The 21,291-nt window shown below is 46.6% G+C and overlaps 1 protein-coding gene across 3 annotated transcripts in view; it reads left to right on the plus strand.

Moving 5' to 3' along the window:
* The first annotated feature begins 1,779 nt into the window (after positions 1-1,779).
* The window catches only part of TAPT1 (transmembrane anterior posterior transformation 1), a 68,853-nt gene continuing 49,341 nt past the window's right edge, over positions 1,780-21,291 (plus strand). Inside the window, exons 1-2 of one of the 3 annotated variants that reach the window (XM_045474465.1) lie at positions 1,780-2,088; positions 13,540-13,670. In XM_045474465.1, coding sequence (XP_045330421.1) covers positions 1,890-2,088; positions 13,540-13,670 — 330 coding nt within the window. In that variant the 5' untranslated portion in view covers positions 1,780-1,889. Of the gene's footprint in view, positions 2,089-2,138; positions 2,512-13,539; positions 13,671-21,291 lie in introns of those variants that run through there. The other 2 variants (XM_045474464.1, XM_045474466.1) reach the window with 2 other exon arrangements.

The raw sequence follows: 21,291 nt of genomic DNA on the forward strand, positions 1-21,291 counted from the left end.
GAAATCCATCCCTACAACTGGCTGCCTTAGAAAACAGGAGTTCAGATTCCTTCCCTTCCAGCTCCTGTTGAATTAAAGGCAGGGGCAATATGCCACTAATTGTGGTGAGGCAATAAATGAGAGCTGACACAAACAAGCAATACAAGTCTACCTCCTTCTTGACGATCAGTAAACAATGGAATAGGGATGGTCTTACACTATAAAAGATCAGAGAATGATAGAATTTAAGCTATAAGGAATCTTAGAGGGCATAACATTTTCATTACCTTTTGATTTTCAAAATGACTCTGAAGTTTTGACCAGACCGTTTGTTTTTGATTAAGGCTCAGCCTTGACGAAGTGTAACACAACAGAATTTCATGAAAATGGTCACAGCAATATTTAGAATTGTGTACCTGCGAACTGTTCTATGAAAAAGGGTAAGGATGTTCCAAAGGCATTGGTTCCTCCTTTTCCGAGGCCAAGCAGGGTCAGGTGCCAGCTCTGGAGCCTTTTTAGTCCATCTTGTTCCCTCATCTGGGCTCTTACCCTGCTGTCAGACTGGCAGGTGGCTGCTCTCGGCATGCTGCCCCAGACCGTACACTGTTAAATTTGTTCAGAGTCTGGAACCAGGTCCTCGCTAGTGACAACAGGACCCTCAAGGTTCTCTGATGAATCAACATGAGCCCGATTTTGCTCTATTCATACCTGTTTACAGCTGGCTGTCAAGTTTAGATCTAGGGAAAATTCCAGACAGCTTAATGTTAGGGGAAGAATCACAGTTTTCCTTGTGCTAATCAAAAGGGCAACAGACACAGGTCAGTTCTGAAGTTGGCAAATCGACTCGCCACAGTCACCCTAAATGGAGCACGCAGCAACCACGTGGGAGGCAGGTGGCAAAGGCCCTCCCTAGGTCCCTTCACGGAGCATCTTCACTTGCACCATTCCTGAGCCTGGTGGTCTTGACGCCGCGCTCGGTGCGGAGTCACACCCCAGAGCGGCAAAGGACGGTGCGTTTAAGCAAAGTGGACGCCCAGGTGACGGAGCAAGGGCACCACGGCGGCCAAAAGCCGTACCCCAACCCTCATCCCGAAAAACAGTGCAGTACGCCCGCGGGCGCTTGAAACGCACAAGGCACCCGGCTCCTCGGGCTTCCCCTCCGCGCCCCCACCTGTAGGCCAGCAACCCCGAGCTCCTTCTTGCTCGAGTGTTTTGGAAACTGTCAACGGAAACCCAGAGGCCAGACAATGTGACGGGAGATCATAAATATGCAGAGGAGATGGAGCCCAAATAGCGGACGTATGGAGCCAGGGCTCGCGGGGGTCGGGGATCTGGAGCCGGGCCCTCGCTGCCGCGGCCGCGCAGGCGGTGCCAAGACCGGGCAGGCGGCGCCGGCGCACTCCGGACACCGAGCCTGCAAAAGGGGCCCCGGGCGGGCGGCCGCACACCTCGCAGACGGCGGGCAGCGGTCGCAGAGACCGCTGCCCCGGGGCTCCTCCGCCGACCCTCCGTCCGCCGCCGCGCTCGGCCCGCTGCCGCCGGGCGCCCGACCCGAGCCTCGGAGGCGGCCGCTGTCCCCGGCCGCGCGGCCCGGCCGCATGGAGCCTGGCGCGGGGTCCCGGACGGCCGAGCCCACCGCGGCGCGAGAAGCCACCGCGCGCCACGCCGAGGGCAGGAAGAAGATGGCGGCGGCGGTGGCGGCGGCGACGGCGGCGGCGGCCTCCCACGCGCCGCTGACGCCAATGGCGCGCGCCGGCCGGCGAGCCGCGGATGGCGGCGGCGGTGGCGGCGGCGGCGGCGGCCCGGGCTCCGGCGAGGGGCGGGGCGAGGCCGGGAGGGGGCCGGCCGGAGGCGGAGGCCGGGCCGGAGGCTGGAGGGAAGCGGCGGGGACAGTTTGTTGTGCTCGGAACATGGCGGGCGTCGGCGATGCGGCCGCCCCGGGAGAAGGCGGCGGTGGCGGCGCGGACGGCCCGCAGCGGGACGGCCGCGGCGAGGCGGAGCAGCCCGGAGGCGGCGGCGGCCACGGGCCCCCGCCGGCGCCTCAGCACACGGAGACGCTGGGCTTCTACGAGAGCGACCGGCGGCGGGAGCGGCGCCGCAGCCGCGCAGGTGAGGCGGACGGGCGGGCGGCGCTAGGCCGCGGCTAGGGCTCCGAAGGCGGCGCGGGGGTGGGGATGGGGGTGTCGTGCGACCCCGGGTCCTTGTCCCGCGGCCGCCGCTGCCTCCGGGGGCGCGCGGGCCGCCGCGGCTGCCGGGGCTCCGGGGCTCCGCGGCCGCTGACAGCTCGTCGGGCGGGGTCCGCGCGCGCGGCACCGGGGTCTCCGCGGCACACGCCCGGCCAGGTGTGGCCGAGAGACCGCGCTGCGGCCGGGGAAGTTCTGTCCCGGGGGCCTTGGCCGCTTTTGCAAGGTCTTTCAGAAAGACCCCCGGGGTATCCTCACGCCCAGTTCTCGTTGGAGAGCGTCTCCCACGTCTCAGGGAGCTCAAAACTGAGAAGCTCAAGGCTGATTTCTTCATCATTTTCCTGCCAAGGTGACTTTTTCGTTGTGTATTTTAAGCGAACTTGAGCCATAGAAACCTGTTAACTTGCCCTCCAAATATGTGTTCCTCAGCCACAGCTAGCAATGTGGTAGTGACCAATGACCGTGAAGTTCAGTACTTTTCCCCAGAACAGAAATATTTAGCTGGCTTCAAAATGTTACCTGTGAACTTTTCCCAAATCGAAACTTAAGCCTCTTAAAAAAAAAAAAAAAAAAAAAAAAAGACTCTATGGGAAAAGATGCCTTTGTAAATCCTACTTTGAACGACCAATTTCAAGCATATTGTTGTAATATTTTGTAAGCTGTAGGATTCTTTTTTTTTAATTTTAAATTGCATTTGTATTCATATCGTAGTTGTATATTAGGCTTAAAAGAAAAAGATTTTGAGGTATGTTTCACTGAATACAGTGATCACAACATTTAAATTTTTTTGTAATTTTTAAGTTTGAACAGCAACTGAATCATAACTCCATTGAATTTCTTCCCCCCAAATTGCTTCTCATGGGCAGTAGGGGCTGCATTAGCCATCATTTCCTGCAATTCCTGCAAATAAATGTTCAGTCTTCAGGCTTACTGCATCACTGACTGTATTTGGATATTGAAAATGTAGGAATGCTCAAATATCAGAAGGCTGATCAGGTGAGATCCTGTATGATTTGTTAATTCTCTGAACTAGATGTAGGTTAGGTTTTGAAGAGATCCGTGTCTTTGAAAAATGAAGTACGGACTGTGCCTTGTTCAGTCTTTTTTAATTAACCACTTAAAAATTCTCCACTGTGTTTGGTTTAGTTGTCAGTTAAATACTTGCTTTCAAGAGTATTTGCTTTCTGAATTGGCAGGCTCTAAGTAAGACAAAGTATTAAGTCTCAGCTGTCTGTTTACTGACTTAGACTTGAACCTTAAAGACACTCTGGTGCCAATGGCAGCGAGTGTGGCCAGGTTTCACTACAATGTCTTTGAAATATTTTGGAGTTTCAGGCAAGCCAATATTAAGAAAGCCTTTTTTGATATTGTTTGCATACACGGAAAATGAAGTTGTCGGGAGCCTTTTGATGAGCACAGATGTATTAGGCTCTTGGAATAACCCCTAACATCCCTTCCTTAGCCCTTCCCAAGACGGGTCTGAATACCTGGTACCATGAACTTCCAGAGACTTCACACCCGACACATGTATTCTTCATCGGCATGAGTTTCTGAGCATGGTTTACTTAACACGTTGGAAGCTGGACTTTTAACCCACGGTAGCAGAAAGTCTATCTGAGAGACACTTCCAGCTTTAGCTGTGGGGGTAGTCCTCCTTGTCCCCCTAATTCCATCAGTCTTGTTGTGAGGGGAGATAGATGGTGGAAACCCGTGGGGATCAAGACTTAGGTAAGAATCCCAGGAATATTTCAACAGGGGTCACCAGCCAGCGTTGTACCATGTGGACCCCTTATTTTTTCCCTCAGGTGTCTGTCCCTTCTCTGCCAGTCATACAGCTCTTGCCCTGCTGGTGTCCACCCTCTGAGTCGGATGCCACTTTGTTTGGAGCCACTCTCTGGAGATTAGCACACTTACAGCCATTCTTAAACAGCCAGGCTGCAAAGTGGCTTCTGCTTCACCTGGCTTTTCTAGCATCGCCCTTTTCTGCTGCTCTGTAACCTTTCCCTGTGTCTCCTCTAGAACTTAGAGAACTGTTCCCCAGGGGCTGGTCTGGGCCAGAGGGCCTTTGAGCGGCACCACCTGGTGTCATGTGGGAAGCGTTTCTCCCTGAATCAAATGTCTTCGATGTCTTGCTGCTTGCCCTTAAGGTGTTCCTCATCCATTGGAAAAAAATTGTTGAGTGTAGTTGACACACAAGGTTGCATTCGTTTCAGGTGGACGGCATAGTGATTCAACATCTCTATAGGTTATGCTGTGCTGGCCGCAAGCATAGCTGTTGTCTGTCACCATATCCTTTTTTGTTTTGTTTTGTGTTTTTGTTTTTGTTTTTTAATTCTGATTCTGCCTCTGATCCTCTCGTCCTCCTCCCCAGTGGAGGGCAATCTTTGTTTTGCCTTTTGAAAGGCACAATCTTAGTGTCCTGGTGGCCCAACCATCAGTTAGTCCCAAAATTCTTTTTATTATTTTCCCAAGGAATTTAGAGCTCTTATAATGTTTGTTGGCCTGTCCTAACAGCCTAGGATTTCCTGAATGAATACACAGACGAGGTGCTTATCCACACTCTCCCCGTCCAAGTAAAATAATTCCAAACCTAGTGTTTGAGGTTAATATTTTTGCTTTATACCTGTCTTGGTTCACTTATATCTTTGGAAAATATATACGAATATTAGTTTGTGTATGAGCAGTTATTTGTACCACATACAGGTATCTACATCAAGTGTAAGCTTTCTTTTTTTTCTTTTTCCCCCATTTCAAACTCTTCGAATCACTTGATTTTCTGAATGCCTTCATTGACTTATACGTGGCGTGGCAGTGGGTTGAAACTTTTCTTTGGTCCTAGAACTTCTACCTTAATGTAGTGTGCAAGGGATATGCCACTCGCCATACCTGTTCTCTGTCTCTCTCTCAAACGTGCATCGTATGTTCCCCTATTGCCTTATGTGGTCACTGTTCTTAGACTCCGGGTATAGTGTGGAGCTGCAGATTCATGTCTTTTGTCTTTTGTTCCTACTCTTAAAAGTACTACCAACTTCTATTGTCCTTTCTGATATAAGCTCAGATAATAAGTACATGTTACCATAGTTTTGTACTCATTCCCCACTTGACTCATCCGTAATAGTTTTTTTTTTTTTTTTTAAGTTTATTTACTTTGAGAGAGAGAGGAGAGAGAGCATCCCAAGCAGGCTCCCCATTATCAGCACAGAGCCCAATGTGGGGTTCAATCTCACGAACTGCGAGATCATGACCTGAGCCAAAACCAAGAGTCGGATGCTTAGCCGACAGAGCCACCCAGGTGCTCTCATCTGTAAAAGTTCTAGGCGGGAGAGTTTCTGTGTAAGCCATGTTCCCATTTAGGAATCTAGGTCCAGCAAGTCAACTTTGGACTAAGAATTAGGCAACCTGTTCTTGGCTGGTTTCGGCTGTTGAATTGCTTTGTAGACTCTGTGCTTGCTTAGACCGTTTGCCTAATTCTTTGGCTCTGTGTCATGACTCCACTACTAAATAGTTTAGTATCTGCAGTACCTAAGTTGGCTCTAGTGCCCGTGGAGACTTAACAGTAGAAGACTTGATGTAAAACAAGCCTCACCTACTGGTGAGGAGGAAACAGTACCTATATAGTGCAGGTGCTGGAATATGCACAGGGATGGGTGTTGTCTGGAAAACAGAAGAGCTTCAAGCAAGGTTATGGTTGAATAGTATCGTGTCTGATTTCAACAGTGCCATGGGGCCCACGTTTGTCCTTTTGTTCAAATGGTGACTCTCCACTTCTAGAGCTCACACTTGTTATCCATCTGTTTTGCTGTTTTTCTCTTTCTCTTGCCCATTTTAGACCTCTTGCTTTCCCTCCATGAGGGAATGAGCAGAGGCAGGAAGAAAGCCTAAACCCAGAAAGGCCAGCTGAACTCCTTTTCACAGTTCCCACAGAGGCCTTCGAGTGGGACAAAGGTTTTAACTGTTCATATTTTTTACGCCCTATTATTTGTGTAAATTATTACAAATAATTTATTTTTATTAAAATATCTTTTCATGGGATGCCCGAGTGGCTTAGTGGGTTAAGTGTCAGACTCTTGATTCCGGCTCAGGTCATGATCTCACAGTTGTGATACTGAGTCCCACACTGGGCTCCCAGCTGAGCGTGGGGCCTGCTTGGGATTCTCTCCCTCCCTCTCGGCCCCTCCCCTCCCCCACTCTCGTGTGTGCACACTCACACACTCTCTCAAAATAAAGAAACATTAAAAAAATAAATACCTTTTCATTTAACCGGACCTCATCTTCCACGGATGATTAAAGGCGGTTATTCTGATATTATACTCTAGGCAATTAATTTCTCATTTACAAAAGGAAGTATTAATAACTGTAAAACTGGGAAGTAACTTGGAGTAACCACAACCCTGAGATAGGTAAGATAAAATTAGCTTCTTCACTCTGGCAAGCTACTCCTCTGCTTTTAAAACTCTCACTTGCTTTATTTAACTAGTACGTGTCAACTAAACAAGCAATGAAAAATTACTCATTTTGGCCTTTGACCAGTTCAGTATCCTCGCTTTTTAAACTGTTTAATTTCATCCTAGTTTACCCTCCAAAACGCAGCCCTGGCTGCTTATTTGTGGCCGGGTTTGAGGAATGTTTGCATGAAACAGGTCTTTGGAAAGACAGTAGTATTGACTGTCAGATTAATGACATTCCGATCCCATTTTTAGTCCTTAACCCTGTAACCTTGTGACCTTTTTTCTCTGTGTCCCTATTTTCCATCTATAAATGTATAAATTTATGAGAATTCTACCTATTCTTAACGTTCCTAAACGAGACTATTTATAAGTAGTATGAGGGTCTTAAAAACTTGAATGATACTTTTACTACTATTTGACTTAGGGAGACAGAATTGCTGTTGTATTGATTTCTAGTTGGCCTTGTACAAAGATGTACCTCTGTATTTGTGTAATAAAATTACCTATAATATTTTCACATAACCTTAGTAAAGTTTATTACGGTTTTATGTTATTTAAGACTGTGGAGATTTGTATGTTTTGTAGTATTTTCCTAACAGTTAACCAATATTACTTTCCAATTTTTTAGGGATCAGTGCTATTTTAAGAAAGATATATTTGGACATATTACTTAACATATAAATATACTTATGATTACTCATTACTTTTAATTAATACTTTTGTATCCTGGGTTCTTATTTCTAAAACAAGCTATCTCAGAAAATAATTAAACATAGTCATCTTTGAGGGATGAGGAGAGCAATTTATACTATGCTTTTCCTCAATTTAAGATACTGGATCGGGGTGCCTGGGTGGCTCAGTCAATTAAGCGTCTGACTTCTGCTCAGGTCATGATCTCACGGTCTGTGAGTTCGAGCCCCGCATTGGGCTCTGTGCTGACAGTTCAGAGCCTGGAGTCTGCTTGGGATTCTGTGGCTCCCTCTCTCTCTGCCCTTCCCCAGCTCGTGCTCTTTCTCTCTTGCTCAAAAATAAAGAAACATTAATTTTTTTTTTTTTTAAATACTGGATCACAGGGGCGCCTGGGTGTCTCAGTCGGTTAAGCTCAGGTCATGATCTTGAGTTCCTGAGTTCAAGCCCCACCTCGGACTCTGTGCTGACAGCTCAAAGCCTGGAGCCTGCTTCACATTCTGTATCTCCCTCTCTCTCTGCCCCTCCCCGACTCACACTCTGTCTCTGCCTTTCAAAAGTAAATAAACGTAATAAAAAAAAAAATTAAATACTGATCACAGAACATTTCTGTGGTGAAAGATGAATATTGATTAAAAATACTCTGGAGGAACTGATTTGCATTTATGATGGGTATTATTCTCCTTATATGAAATATTCATATATTTCAAGTGGCAAAACTTAGTTTTCCAATGTAGAAGCGGTTGTTTATATTATATGCTGATATTTCTTCTTGGTGAGAACTGGGTAAATGAACTAAAATTGGTTGCTATCTAAAAAGTTAAGTCACTGTTCAGAAAATAAACATTTGGATTATTTTATTTTGGAAAATAATTTGCTGTTAAACTATAAAGATAGATGTTTGGCATAACGAACGAGAGCGACATTGGCTAAGAAGGAATGAAATGCCACCACAGTATGGAAAAAGTTAAGGTATACTTAGAATTCTTGAGGGGTGGCACCCACAGGTGAAACAAGAAGCTTCTTAAGGAATTAGCCAGGCAGCTCTGCCCACTCGAACGGGACAAGTAAGCTCAGGCAAATCTGTAGAATGCTAGAGAACAATATTTAAAAGAGCAAGAAGAAAAACAGTGAAACGCAGCTATACTTGGGAACAGAAGACTAGGGAGCATCCCGCTGAGTATGTCTATGGCTACGGAAAGGCGGGAGCAGACTCACAAAACCAGGAGCCTAACTTAATTGCCCAGCTGCAGGCCAGCATAAGCCTCTTCTCCTTCAGTAGGAATCAAAGGGCTCTTTCTGGCCAGCTGAAGCCAGGTTAGGGTGAGGTTATCTTGTGTGATTGTCAGATAGGTGGATGCTAATTGTGCTGTAAGGGAGAGAGCACGTTGGACTTGGAGGTCAGAGATCTAGATTCTATTCCCTATTTGCCTCTTACCCTTTCAGTGACTTTGGACAAGTCTCTTAATTTCCGCGACCCTCCGTTTCTTCATTTGTAAAACATGAACGTTTATCTGCTCTCTGTAGCTCTCAGGCTTGTTGTGAGAATTTTACGAAGTACCGTGTGCAAGACCTTTGCAAACTGCCTCTTGGCAGAGCGGGAGGATCCTAATCCCTTAAGCCGAGCCAGTTTATGAGCAGTGAGGGAGAAGGTAAGACAAAGCTTCCAGAATATTTCACCCCATGAAGTTTGGTTCCTTTGTTAATATTGCTTTAACGCATCTTTAAAAACCATTCCCTAGGCCATCAGTAATTGTAAGCGGACACTTCCTTTAGATTCAGGACTCACTAGGGGCTAGACGTCGGGAAGATCAGGGTACACGGTGCCTGCTTCCAAACAGCTCGTGAGCTGGTTAGGGAGCCGACCAGTTAACAGTGTAACATCGTAGAGGTGAACCCAGGGTGCTGTATGTGCAGACAGAAAAAGGAGAGAATGGATGGCTCCCAGTTTTCCAGAAAGTACATACGCACTTGAGACAATGATAGGCAGAATAGTCTAGTGCCCTAAAGCCCACGCTGTGGGGATAGACTGCTTGATTTTGAATTCTGGCTTCCTGTGTGATCTTGGAGACCTCCTTACCCTCTCTGTCCCTTGGTTTCTTCATCTGCAAAATGGACGTAACAGTAGACTGTGCTCCATAGTTTTGAGAGCTGTGCACTAAAAACACGTTTTTATCATTTGATTTTTTTTAAGTGCATTGTGGAATTTAAATTAGTGTTTAAAATTCCTGCATTTCTAGAAGTAGAATCCTGACACACCACTGTTTTATATTTAGAATATAGTTAAGACACTTTTGGGTTTATATTATATGACTTGTTTGCAAAAAATTAGTTATTAGGTTGTATAGTTCATTGAATATGTTTATTTGCCGCATTGCCCTTTATCCATGAAAACAAGCTTGCAGAAGTAGCATCAGTAAACGCTAGGGAACCCCAAACCAGAACTGAGTAATACCTCTCAGGTCCTTCAGTAAGAAGGAGCTCGAGACCTCGTGTCCTGCTTCGCACTGTCACGTGCTTTCATGCAAACCCTGACTGGGCCCCTTGGCCGTCCCATGTGAATGACGCAGGTAGCAGGTGTTCTAAAACTGCTGCAGGCCTTGGTTTTCTCTTCTGTGAAACTACATCTATGACTTGAGCAGGGTCACAGGACTAACATGTGATAGAGAGGATGCCGGAACCCCCTTCTTCTGATCGCCAATCCCTGCTTTTCTCACGGATCCGAACAAAACTCTTATTATGGTAAAACTCGGTCATCTGCAGTCATCAGGGAAGACGCCACTGCGGAGGATAATTTTCTCAGTAAACAGGGTACAGCTGTCTCAATCTTTTAATTTGCTGTTTTAAATGTAAGATTCTGTAATGACCTGTTTCTGTATTTCCTTACCACGGCCGACATGCCGGCAGGCTGCCCAGCTGCCCTCCCTGCCCCTGCTGTGGATGATGCGAGATCCTTACCAGACCCCAGACCCCAGGGCACATGCTGGCTGTGCCCACCGCCATGGCACCCCGTCCCTTGGGGTAGAGGTTCCGATACCTGGTGGGTGACCTTTGACAGTCACTTAGACACGCACACGGCATAGAGGCTCCTTATCTTCGGTTCTGCTGCGTCCAGCGGGGTGCTGGGGCCTGTCACCCTTCCTCTGCTCACCCTCCCAGTCTCAGAAAATTCTTTCCAGTCACAGGCTGTTTTCTTGAGAATCTGGTGTTCTCTGCCTTTGCCACTTCTGTTTCTGATTCTGTTTTTGTCCTCTCTCTGCCACCCTCCTCTCCGTGATTTTGCCCCCTCCTCCTCCGATCCATGCCTGCTGAGCACCTCTGGTGTGTGTCCCGTCTGGCACGGGGGATGCAAGCTGAGGGAGGGACCTGGGCAAGAAAGTGCACAGTGTGGCACGGGAAGCGCAGGAAAGGGTGCGAACCGAGGGGGGAGAGGCTGCCTTGTGTTCAGGGACCTGGAGCCGTCCCCACGGAGAGGGCGTCTGTGCCTCTGTGCACTTGCCTGTGGGACACTGGAAGGGAATCTTCGGCAGCCCACCTCCCGTTTTCGAGAAAGGAGAAGCAGCCTAGTAACTAGGGACCCAGAGATTCAGGGCAGGTGGGTGTGAGGCACAACTGAAAACAGCCGGGGGCCACCTCCTAAGGGAGCTGTGTCACCACTCCTGAGGTGTAGGACGCGACCCCCAGGGCCTGGCTGCCAGGGGTTAGGACGCAAGGGAGCCAAGACTGGAGGGAGGGCGCCAGTCAGGAAGCTTGTGCGGGAACTGGAGGGGGAGAGGAGGACCAGAGGAAGGTGACACAGAGAGAGGGGAAAGTTCATAAATGTTCCAGGGGAGGAATCAGTGGGACCTGGAGGGGGGAGGGCTGGCCCCCAGCTTGTAACGTACAAGTGTGTCACTGGTGGTGCGGGAACTAGAGTCAGGGCTGCAGGGGAGAGTGGGCTGAGCTGAGCCGGGAGATCCTGAGCTCTGTTTGCAGGTTAAAGTGGTGGGGGTGGGCGGAGAGTGGTTCCAGGTGCAGTTGACCGGGAGGCAGCTGGGAATCAGATGTGGTGACTTTAGGACTCAGGTGGTGGTTTTAACCTTAGACTGTGCAAGGAGAGTATATATAGGGAATAAAGGAGTGAAGAGAGGGTGATCGAGGGCATGTCAGGGAATACAGCCTTGTATTACTGTTACTGTAGCTGGTGCTTTGTTAGGACACAGGGACTAGAACGCGGAACGGCAGACCTGTACGGGTCAGGAGGAGGACGAGCTGCCAAAGATGCCCAGGTCAGAAGAGTCGGGCGATCATAGAGAGGAGAACCTGTGTGGAGGGTGGCAGGCGGAATGGGGACAGGGATCCTGGGGCAGTGACCTCTGGGGCTCGCTGGTGTCGGAGGAAAGTCGTGTTAAGTTCAGTCTCTCCTGCCTTCCGAGAGGCCTGCTGCTTCTCAGTGTTTACACAAAAAGATTGATAGTTATGGTATGTTTATTGATAAGTATCAGCTAATCAAAACATCCTCTGCTCTCTCATTGGAAAACTGAACTGAGTAAGAGTACAAATTTTGTCTTTCACTGGTTTGACTGTTCTTGTGTGCGCTTCAGAAGGCTTTCTTTTTCTCCCCTTCAAACAGCCGATCTTGTTCTGGATGTACCCAGCCTACAACATATTGGAAAGTCCCTAATCAAAAGTTGTGCTCTACGTGGATTTGGTGATACTAAGGCCTTCTGATCTGAACACCTGTTAATGCGTGAACAGTACTGTTCACCTCCGGTGTCCGTGGCTCATTGTACATGTACTGAAAGCATGAGGCTCGCAGCACATTTGATGACTTGGCCTGCCCTGCATGGGGCTGGAGTGGGTGGAAGTCTGCTTTTCTCTCCGTCTGTTTCAGTCCCCAGATACCTCGCATGGTATCACCACCTCTCCAGAGAGATGACGAATCTGGAATTTACAGAAGTGTGTGCACGCATGTGTGTATCTTTGTGTGTAATATAACTTCTTTACGTGAACAGGCCATTGATCTGATGCTGAGAACTAGCCATCCGTTCAGTTCTGGAGGAAGTAAGTTGTTTCAGGCTCACTGGGAAGACCCACTGCTTCTGGGTTTTCTCAGGGCTTTGCAGCGGTGTTTTTTGACTATATACTCTTCCCCATACCTCCGGACTTTCAATCCTAGCCCTCATAAAAGATGCAGTTCCATAAGTCAGTACTCATAAATGAAATGCACATTCCCTCTCCGTTGTTTTTTGGAGGGAACACCAATACTGTGTCTGGTAAAAGGACCACAAGGGCCAGTTCAGAGCAAAGAGGACAATTTGAAATCTTTGTTATCCTGACTTCTGGCAGAGGGCTTGGCCTCCTGGTGAGTAAGAATAGGAAGGTGATGTGAGTTGGGGTACTGAAAAGTCATTGAGGTGATGGGCTGTCAGGGAAGCGTAACATGTTGGAAGTGGTTGGAACCTTAGCTTCTCATCTCAAAGTCTCCAGGCACAGCCAAGGGGAAAGACTCCACCTCCTTTGGCCTTACTTTCACTTGAGACGGGATGACTCTGGGTGAATCTGTTTTGGAGGAACAGAGGGAACAGGTGGACCAATCAAAGAAAGGGAAGTCGTTCCGATCTGCTTGAGGTTCTACTTTGTATGACTTGCTGTGATTATTATCCTGTTAGTAAGCCTTCACCTAGGGAAACGGCATTATTTAGATACTTTTGCAGGATCTCCAGGGCTGAAGAAGAACGAAGAAGGTGCACTGATATCAGTGTAGTTCCCCCGAGGATGGTTTTTGCACTGGATCAATGCCTGTTTAGGTGACTTGACTCCCTTATAGCATATGTAGAGTCATATATGTGTGTATGTGTGTGTATACATGCGTACATATGTATATATATGTTTACAGTATTCATTTTATATATACTTGCTCTCGACTCATTTTACCTCCCTTCTGTCCATCAGCCCAGGTCCTATATCACCTATAAGACCCAGGACTGGGCTCTTACAGACACTTTTCTAACTATTCTGATTAACAGTCATCATTCCTTATATATGTCTGTGGCGTTTTCCCTTTGTACCACACAGAGTAGCAATTGTCAACAATTTTTACTGATCGTTTGTATGTAGCTGTTCAGTTCTGGGCACAGAATTAATAGATTTTTTTTATTCTCTTCTTGTTTTATATATGTATTATCTGTGACCCCAGCTAGCATATAAGTTTCTTGATAAATACTGTTCTTTTTATTTTGTGTCATTTTCTTTTCCTGTAGAGCTTTCATTGTTGAGGTTCCTCAGTGCTGAACTAACAAGAGGGTACTTCCTTGAACATAATGAGGCCAAGTATACAGAAAGAAGAGAAAGAGTATACACTTGTATGCGAATACCAAGAGAATTGGAAAAGGTACTATTTTTTTTCTTTTACTAGACATCATTTTGAAAGTTATGTCAACATGTTAATTATCTGAAAATAAACCGTGAATACCTTGAGTTGAGTTTTTTAAATATTGGGAATAATGTGATGATAGGTAATTAAATATATTGGGGAGTAGGAATTCCCATATAGGAAGAGGCTTTAAAACTTATATTTTTAGTGTAAGTAAGATTCAGTGTTTCTTTACTTTGCTACATATTAAACTTAACCATATTTCCACTTGTGTCCCATCCAGATCACTTCTGGGGAATTCATTTCCACCCACTCCTTAGCTCCCATCAGTTTTATTGTAGTAGGAGCAGTATTTTTCCCATTGGGCATAGGAAATTATTTAATTTCAGCCCTTTTAAAGGTTTCAGTTTCTCAGAAAGCCCTCATATTTAAAAACACATATGCCAGTCTCTTCAAAGAAAAAGACGATCCATTTCATCATTGCCACACAAAACCTCACATCCTGGGGTGGGCACAGCCACAACAGCACTGAATGCGTGCACACCACCTTCCCTTGATTGTGTCTCGAGTCCGTGAAGACCAGTCAGATGTGACGGGAAGGCCGCTCTTTTTCCTCTGTGTTGCTTCAGTTGGTAAGTCTGGGCACTTCCAAGATTTCTTGCTAGAAAGAAAGGATTAAGAAATAATTCAGCTTCAGCTTTATTGGAATACAGTTTCATACTTTCATGGTAACGTAGAACTTACCAATGGTCTGATCACTTAGAATCATATTTTCTGGCGGAGTGGCTTTCAGAAGAGTTTTGTTGGTTAGCTTGACCAGAGTGTTCTATAATGGGGTGCGGTCGACGGTGAGAAGTGAGGATCCCACTGGCTTGGCTGATGGTCTTTTATTTCTGACAGTCCATCAGTGTGGTAGAGGGAAGGGAGTCAGATGTCGCATGACAGTTTGAGAAGCGTTGCTTCACCTGGGTTCTTGGTGGCGCGTGGCAGGCTGACGTTTTAGGGAGTTCTGTGTTCGGGCGGGGAGCGGTGGGAGCGAGCGCAGACTGGAGAGAGAGCAGTCGAGACAGTGAGACGGTTGTTGCCTGTGGTCGGGATCCTGATGCCCAGTTATGATAGTGTGGCTGCTTTTCCAGGGAGTCATAGGGCCCGGTGGGTGAGACGGAGGAGGGTGGGGCGTGCTGTGCACCACTGCGTCCCCAGGGCAACGGCACCTTGATTTTGCACATTGGAATTTGTTTAAGATTTTGGCCAGGGATGGGGGGTAGTGTTTCTTCTGCTTGCCAATAATAATACTAGTAATTATTATTATTAAATGTAAACATATAAATATCTATTATATTTATAATAATTATAATTGTAGGCATTATCATTATGTCTTTAATCTGTTTTCTGAGCTCACTTTTTCCTTCCAACGATAAGCCAAGGCAGGGGAGTGTGAGGACACCACAGAGGCAGTTGGAGAGATGGTCAGCCTGTGCCTGTTTCCTCGTCCAGGACAGTGCCGGCCGTGGTCAGGGTTTATCTACCTGGTCTCTTCGAGGGAAAGTTCTTCTTCCACCTGTCTGAATGGTTGTGAATTCCCATTTTTCTCTGGGGAGAGATTTGCCTGCAATCCACAGCCAAACTGTAGACATGCCCAGGGGGTCGCTTCAAAGCAAGAAGTGTGTGTCTGACCCCTTTTATTACCCCTCCTGTAGCAGAAACGGTGAGTAGCAGTAACAGCCCTCATGATTATTAGCTCATCAGAGGCAGGTTCAATGCACACATCCTTCTCTCTCCTTTACCAGCCCTGTTGAAATGCCAAGCAGTTTCTCAGTAGATTTCTCGCAGAAACTTGCAAGCATTTCACATTTGTTATTGTGACTTGTCTTCCGGGGCAAATGCCCGCAGGTCTTGGTAGGACTTCAGTATAAACCAGTGTTTTTCACACCATGGTGCATGAAGGGACCACTGACGGGTTGGCTAACCCACGTGGTAGGTTGCAATCAATTAGGACTTGTTTCTAAAGAAAAGAATAGAAAAGCATCAGTGTGTGTTGCCTATAGGAGGGTATTTTCTCATGAAACTTTGGTTTTATTTGTGTGCACGTAAGATGTGTAACGTCTGGAAAGTTGAATTAACACTGCTCATGCACAACTGTAGAAATTTTCTAGCCCTGTTTCCCATCACAGAGACTTTTGCTTGAGGCCTATTTAGGAAAATTTGATTTAGTTTCTTAGAACAACACTTCAGAAGCGTTATTGCCTCAGATGTACAAAAGGATGTGCATTTTTCGGTTTAGAGAAGTTTCTTCTTAACATCTCAGAGTAAGTGAAATGTAGAGGGAAGCAGAATTCGATTTCAGTTTAATCATCGGCATAAATATCTCTCGTAACCGTGCGAGTTCCCTCTGGTGTCTCAGAGGCCTTTATTTTATGGGTAGGGTTTCACTTCAGGCTTTTATTACAAGAGTTGGGGGGGCTTTCTAGACATTCATGTCAATAAATTCATTGTCTGATATGTACTACCTAATATGTAATACCCTTTCCCTGATATAGAACACTTCTGATAGTTAACACTTTATACATTTTTTTTCTTGTGTTCTGGTAAATGCTGTGATATTTTCACCAACCTTTTCAGGATGAGAAACTTGATAATTAAAGAGCATTTTGCTTCTACGAGGGTTGCACATGCTATAAAACATTTAATTAATGTTTATACTTTCAAGTCAAGAGAAAGGTCAACTCAATATCTCTTACTGAACCTTTTTACTTAATATAAAAAAAAAAAAAATCCCAGAATTTTTGTGTAATCTTATCAGTGGATAAACCCGTTACACTTGATATTCAGAAAAGGTGAATCGCTTATATATGTAAAATCGTATTTCTAGTGGTTGGCACTTTTTTCCCATTGGAACTTCTCATTCTGATGTAAGGGGATAAAATTTTAGAGTGTTTCGTTGGCTTTGGGGAGCGTTTCTTTTTTTTCTGCCACAAACTCCTTCCCCCTGTGCCCACACACCCCTTGGGTTCTTGTCCTGGTTCTGTTACCATAGGCACGTCTGTGTGGGGGCTGCGTTTTTCTCTTTATACAGTGGGGGACACTGAACTACACTTCATCTGCGTTCTGAACTGAGAGGCAGGATAGTGCAGTGGTCAAGGGCACGAACTCTAAAGCCAGCCTGCCTGGATTTGCATCTTGACTCCACCATTTATTAGCTGTGAGGCCAATTTACTTCTGTCCATTTGCCTCCGTTTTCTCATCTGCATATTAATTGTGTGGTATCCGCTATGTAAGTGTTTTAAACTGGTTTACAGCCCTCACTTCAGCAAGTTGGGGAATGCCCTGCCTTAGGAGAACAAGAGACATTTTGAAAGTTTTCTTGTCTTCAGGTTGCATTCCAACGGATGTCGCCTCACAGTAGCGGTAGCTGTCTACTTGGGGCCCCCTGTACGGTAGGGTATATATAGATACCGGGAGATGTCTGGTGTCCATGGTTTCCCCATGTCCCACTCTGATCTTATATGATACTTTTAACCTTCCTACTTCATTTGCTGCTAAATTTGACTTTTCTGACCCAGCAAAAGACATGATTTTCTGACTCTCTGCCTTCTTGGATTGCTGACCACAGGCAGAAGGAGCCTGTGGGAGAGAACTGTTTCCTTCCCTCTGTCTTTGTAACCAGGCTGTCTTACAGTAAAGCATGTCTTTTTCATGAGGGATTTAGCTGATGGCCGAAAGAGGTAACACATCCCATCACCCTGACATTTTCTGTCAGGCCCTCTAGAGTCTGGCCTCAGCAGGCACATGACTGGAGTTTATGGTTAGGTCGGACCACACCGCTTTAACCAGAAGCCTTGTGAAATCAGGGCAGGGTCACCAGTTTCTTAGAAAATTCCTAGTGGGTAAGTGCTCACTGCTCCATAGCCCCCCTTGACTTGGCCACTTACATCCCACCTCTGGCAGCTGTTTCTGTGTTAATAATAAAGCAGATAGGGGCGCCTGGGTGTCTCGGTCAGTTAAGCGTCTGACTTCGCCTCAGGTCATGATCTCGCTGTCCGTGAGTTCGAGCCCCGCATCGGGCTCTGTGCTGACAGCTCAGAGCCTGGAGCCTGTTTCAGATTCTGTGTCTCCCTCTCTCTGCCCCTCACCTGTTCATGCTCTGTCTCTCTCTGTCTCAAAAATAAATAAACGTTAAAAAAAAAAATTTTTTTTTTAAATAATAAAGCAGATAGTGGTTATCAGATAAGAATTGGGCGCCAGGTACTGTCCTAGGCACTTTAAGTGAATTAGCATTAAATCTCCCCCACAGCCACATGTGATACATGTTCTCATAAAGTCCCATTTTCTTCGTGTGCCCTGACATGGCGATCTTGCTGGTGTCTGTGCTGTACTTGGACCCCCTGGGAGCAATTTATCCTGTACCACATACAAAATTAGCCCTGGGACAAGGATTCATCTGTGTGAATCTCAAACTGCAGGAACTAATAAGGAAATGCTCACGAAAGTATTCTTTAAGATTCCTTAATAATATTTAAGTGCTAATTTAAAGAGACACAGGTCACTTGTTCACTGATTTATCGGTTTTCTCAGTGTGTTTTGAGTGCTGTGTTCAGGCACACGGACGACAGAAGCACAGCCCTCCACCCCAGACCTGTGAAGGTAATGGCAAGGTGATGAGAAAAGGAGGTGGATTTCGCACCTGCGTTTTAGGGCTGGGGGGTATGGGTGGGTATGTAGGAAGATCCAGAGGTGGGAAGTCATTAGGGACAGGAGGGATACTGGGAGGGTAGGCCGGACCCAGGACACTGTGAGTGGTCAGACTCAGCAGTGGAAGCTAGCTTGGGGAGGGTTCTTAGGAATACTTTTTTTTTTTTTTTTTAATTTTTTTTTTTTCCAACGTTTATTTATTTTTTTTGGGACAGAGAGAGACAGAGCATGAACGGGGGAGGGGCAGAGAGAGAGGGAGACACAGAATCGGAAACAGGCTCCAGGCTCTGAGCCATCAGCCCAGAGCCCGACGCGGGGCTCGAACTCACGGACCGCGAGATCGTGACCTGGCTGAAGTCAGACGCTTAACCGACTGCGCCACCCAGGCGCCCCAGGAATACTTTTACCTATATGTGTGGTAGACCACCTAACAGAGGCTTGGACACATTTTAAAAAAAAACTTTTGAGGAGTCTGGAGGAAAGATCTCAATGGCTCCAGCCGACTAATGAAGCCAGCCCGGGTCCTTTCTGTGTCTCCATTCTGCCATCATTGGCAAATTGGCTTCTGGTCCTCGTGCTTGTTGCCTTGTAATAGAAAGATGGCGGCCGCAGCCTCAGGCGTTGCCTCTGTATTACCCTCCGAAAGGAGAGGGGGGCGACAGGTCTTCCAAGGAAGGGAGAGGCGGATGGAGAATGGCGGTTGGGTTGGCCACCGGCCAGAGCTCTGCGGCTGAAAACCGGAGAGCGGTGTTCAACGTGGATTGGCAATGAGAGAAGCAAAAGGAGCCCAAGATCCACGTACGTGATCTTCCTTCAGAGCCAAATAGATCGATTATTTGTGTTCCCTCTTAAGGAGTGTAGTCCTTGTGTTGAATACACGTCAGCTGTAGGTTGTGATGATTACAAAGTCTTTTACCAAAATTACTTCCTCCTGTGGCTACATATGTTTATGTGACTTTGCCTGTCATGAAAAGTAGAACTAAAATAAAAGTGTATTTTTGACTATTCTTTGGTAATTCTATGCTTTTTGTCAGTCCTTTATTTCGTTGTTACCATCCTTTGTACATTATAGTTATTTAATAACATTTTTTTTTTTTTAAAAATAGAACTCAACTGCTTGGTCTTGAATGGAACTACTTAGTTGTCTTAAGAATCTAGTAAATTCTGGGGCGCCTGGGCGGCGCAGTCGGTTAAGCGTCTGACTTCAGCCAGGTCACGATCTCGCGGTCCGTGAGTTCGAGCCCCGCGTCGGGCTCTGGGCTGATGGCTCAGAGCCTGGAGCCTGTTTCAGATTCTGTGTCTCCCTCTCTCTCTGCCCCTCCCCCGTTCATGCTCTGTCTCTCTCTGTCCCAAAAATAAATAAACGTTGAAAAAAAAAATTAAAAAAAAAAAAAAAAAGAATCTAGTAAATTCTTCTAGGCTTTAAATTTGTCAGCTGTGGGTACAGAATATTGTTGTTTTTCCACATAGGCTATTGCTGTGATTGAAAGTGAGAAAGAGTAGTGTCACGCGGGATAATTTGGGGTCAGAATTCAGTAATGTTAACTTTTCTTCTCAGATCTGCAGGTGACAGCCGAGTGGCCTGATCAAGGTGTTGAACCTCCTTTGACTTTGACTTTCTTTGTCAAAGATCAGGGGGTTGGACTAGGGCGTCCCGAGAGTCCGTGACTCTGAATGGGTTTGCATATGAGGAACAGAGGAAACAGGAGCGAATGGAAAGATTCGCAGAAAAGGAAATTTTACTAATCTAATGGAGGAACTTAGTTCTGCTTTTTGGAGGGTCCAGGGGTGTAACATTTAGAAAAAACAATCTAACACGTTGTTTTCAAAACTACGAACTTACTCAAAATATCCCATAAAGCCTTTTCGTTGTTTCTCAGTGTGAGTGTTCAGAAACATTAAGAAAATGTCACAGCTGTTTGTGTGATCTTTATGTCGACAGAACAGTCCTGGGGTTTCATGGTGAAACGAATAGAGAGTACTTACCCAGACCCATGTTTATGGCAGCGATTTCTTGGACGTCCTGCTCAGTTTCTAATTTCATGGAAGTGTGTTTGGGGAATCACCCCATTAAGTTCTTCTCGTGATGCAGCTCTCGTTTGTGACATGACCTGACTCAGACGCCCCACCACGAGACTGCTAAGAAGCAGGAAAGCCACGGGATCCACACTTGTCAGAATCCAGCACCTCGGCAGCCTAGGCTGGTGCCCCTCTGGTTCAGTCTGAGGCTTGTTGCCCCTGATTGGGGTGGTGGCGACGGCAGTATCTCACTCCTTCTGCAACGGTCTTACCTTTTTTGACTCTCTTTGAGGACAGCCAGCAGCCCCTCCAGAAGTGGGGCTCGGAGGCAGTGGGGGAGCACCAGGCATCCAGGGCCTCTCAGGCCCTGCTACCTATTGGGCATAGGGGACGCATCCGAGAGTTCTAGATAACCAGCCAAAGACTTCACGCTTCTGCCCGGTTCACTGATGTAGTTAAAAGACAACTTGTGAAGTTGGCAGTGTGGGGCTCTGTTGATCTTTTTGAAACAGTAACTTATTTCTTCACATTGGCTTTAGAAACAATTTTAAATCTCTCCCTTCCTGTCTCTTTCCATTGGGTCGGACCAGGCCTTGTGATCTCTCATTGAGACTGTCATTCTCCTTACCTGTCCCCTCGGCTTCTCTCAGCCTGCTGCAACGCTGCTGATCCCTCCCTAAGAAAGTAGATTGGAGCCAGGAAGTGGTACGGTGTTACGACCAGCCGGCAGCAGCTGCTAAGACCTGTTCCTTAGCATGACTCTCCCTTGTGCGTTGCAGCCTTGTTTGTTTTTGCAGATGCCAAGTCATGGTCCCTGCCTCAAGGGCTGTTGTGAGGAGTAAACAAGTTAATGTGGGTCAAGGGCTTAGAATGTAACAATATTCAACGTGACTTAAAGAGAGGCAAGAAAATCCAAGACCTTTCCACG

This window comes from Leopardus geoffroyi, chromosome B1 (assembly GCF_018350155.1).
Source record: "Leopardus geoffroyi isolate Oge1 chromosome B1, O.geoffroyi_Oge1_pat1.0, whole genome shotgun sequence".
In the NCBI taxonomy this organism is placed as follows: domain Eukaryota; kingdom Metazoa; phylum Chordata; class Mammalia; order Carnivora; family Felidae; genus Leopardus; species Leopardus geoffroyi.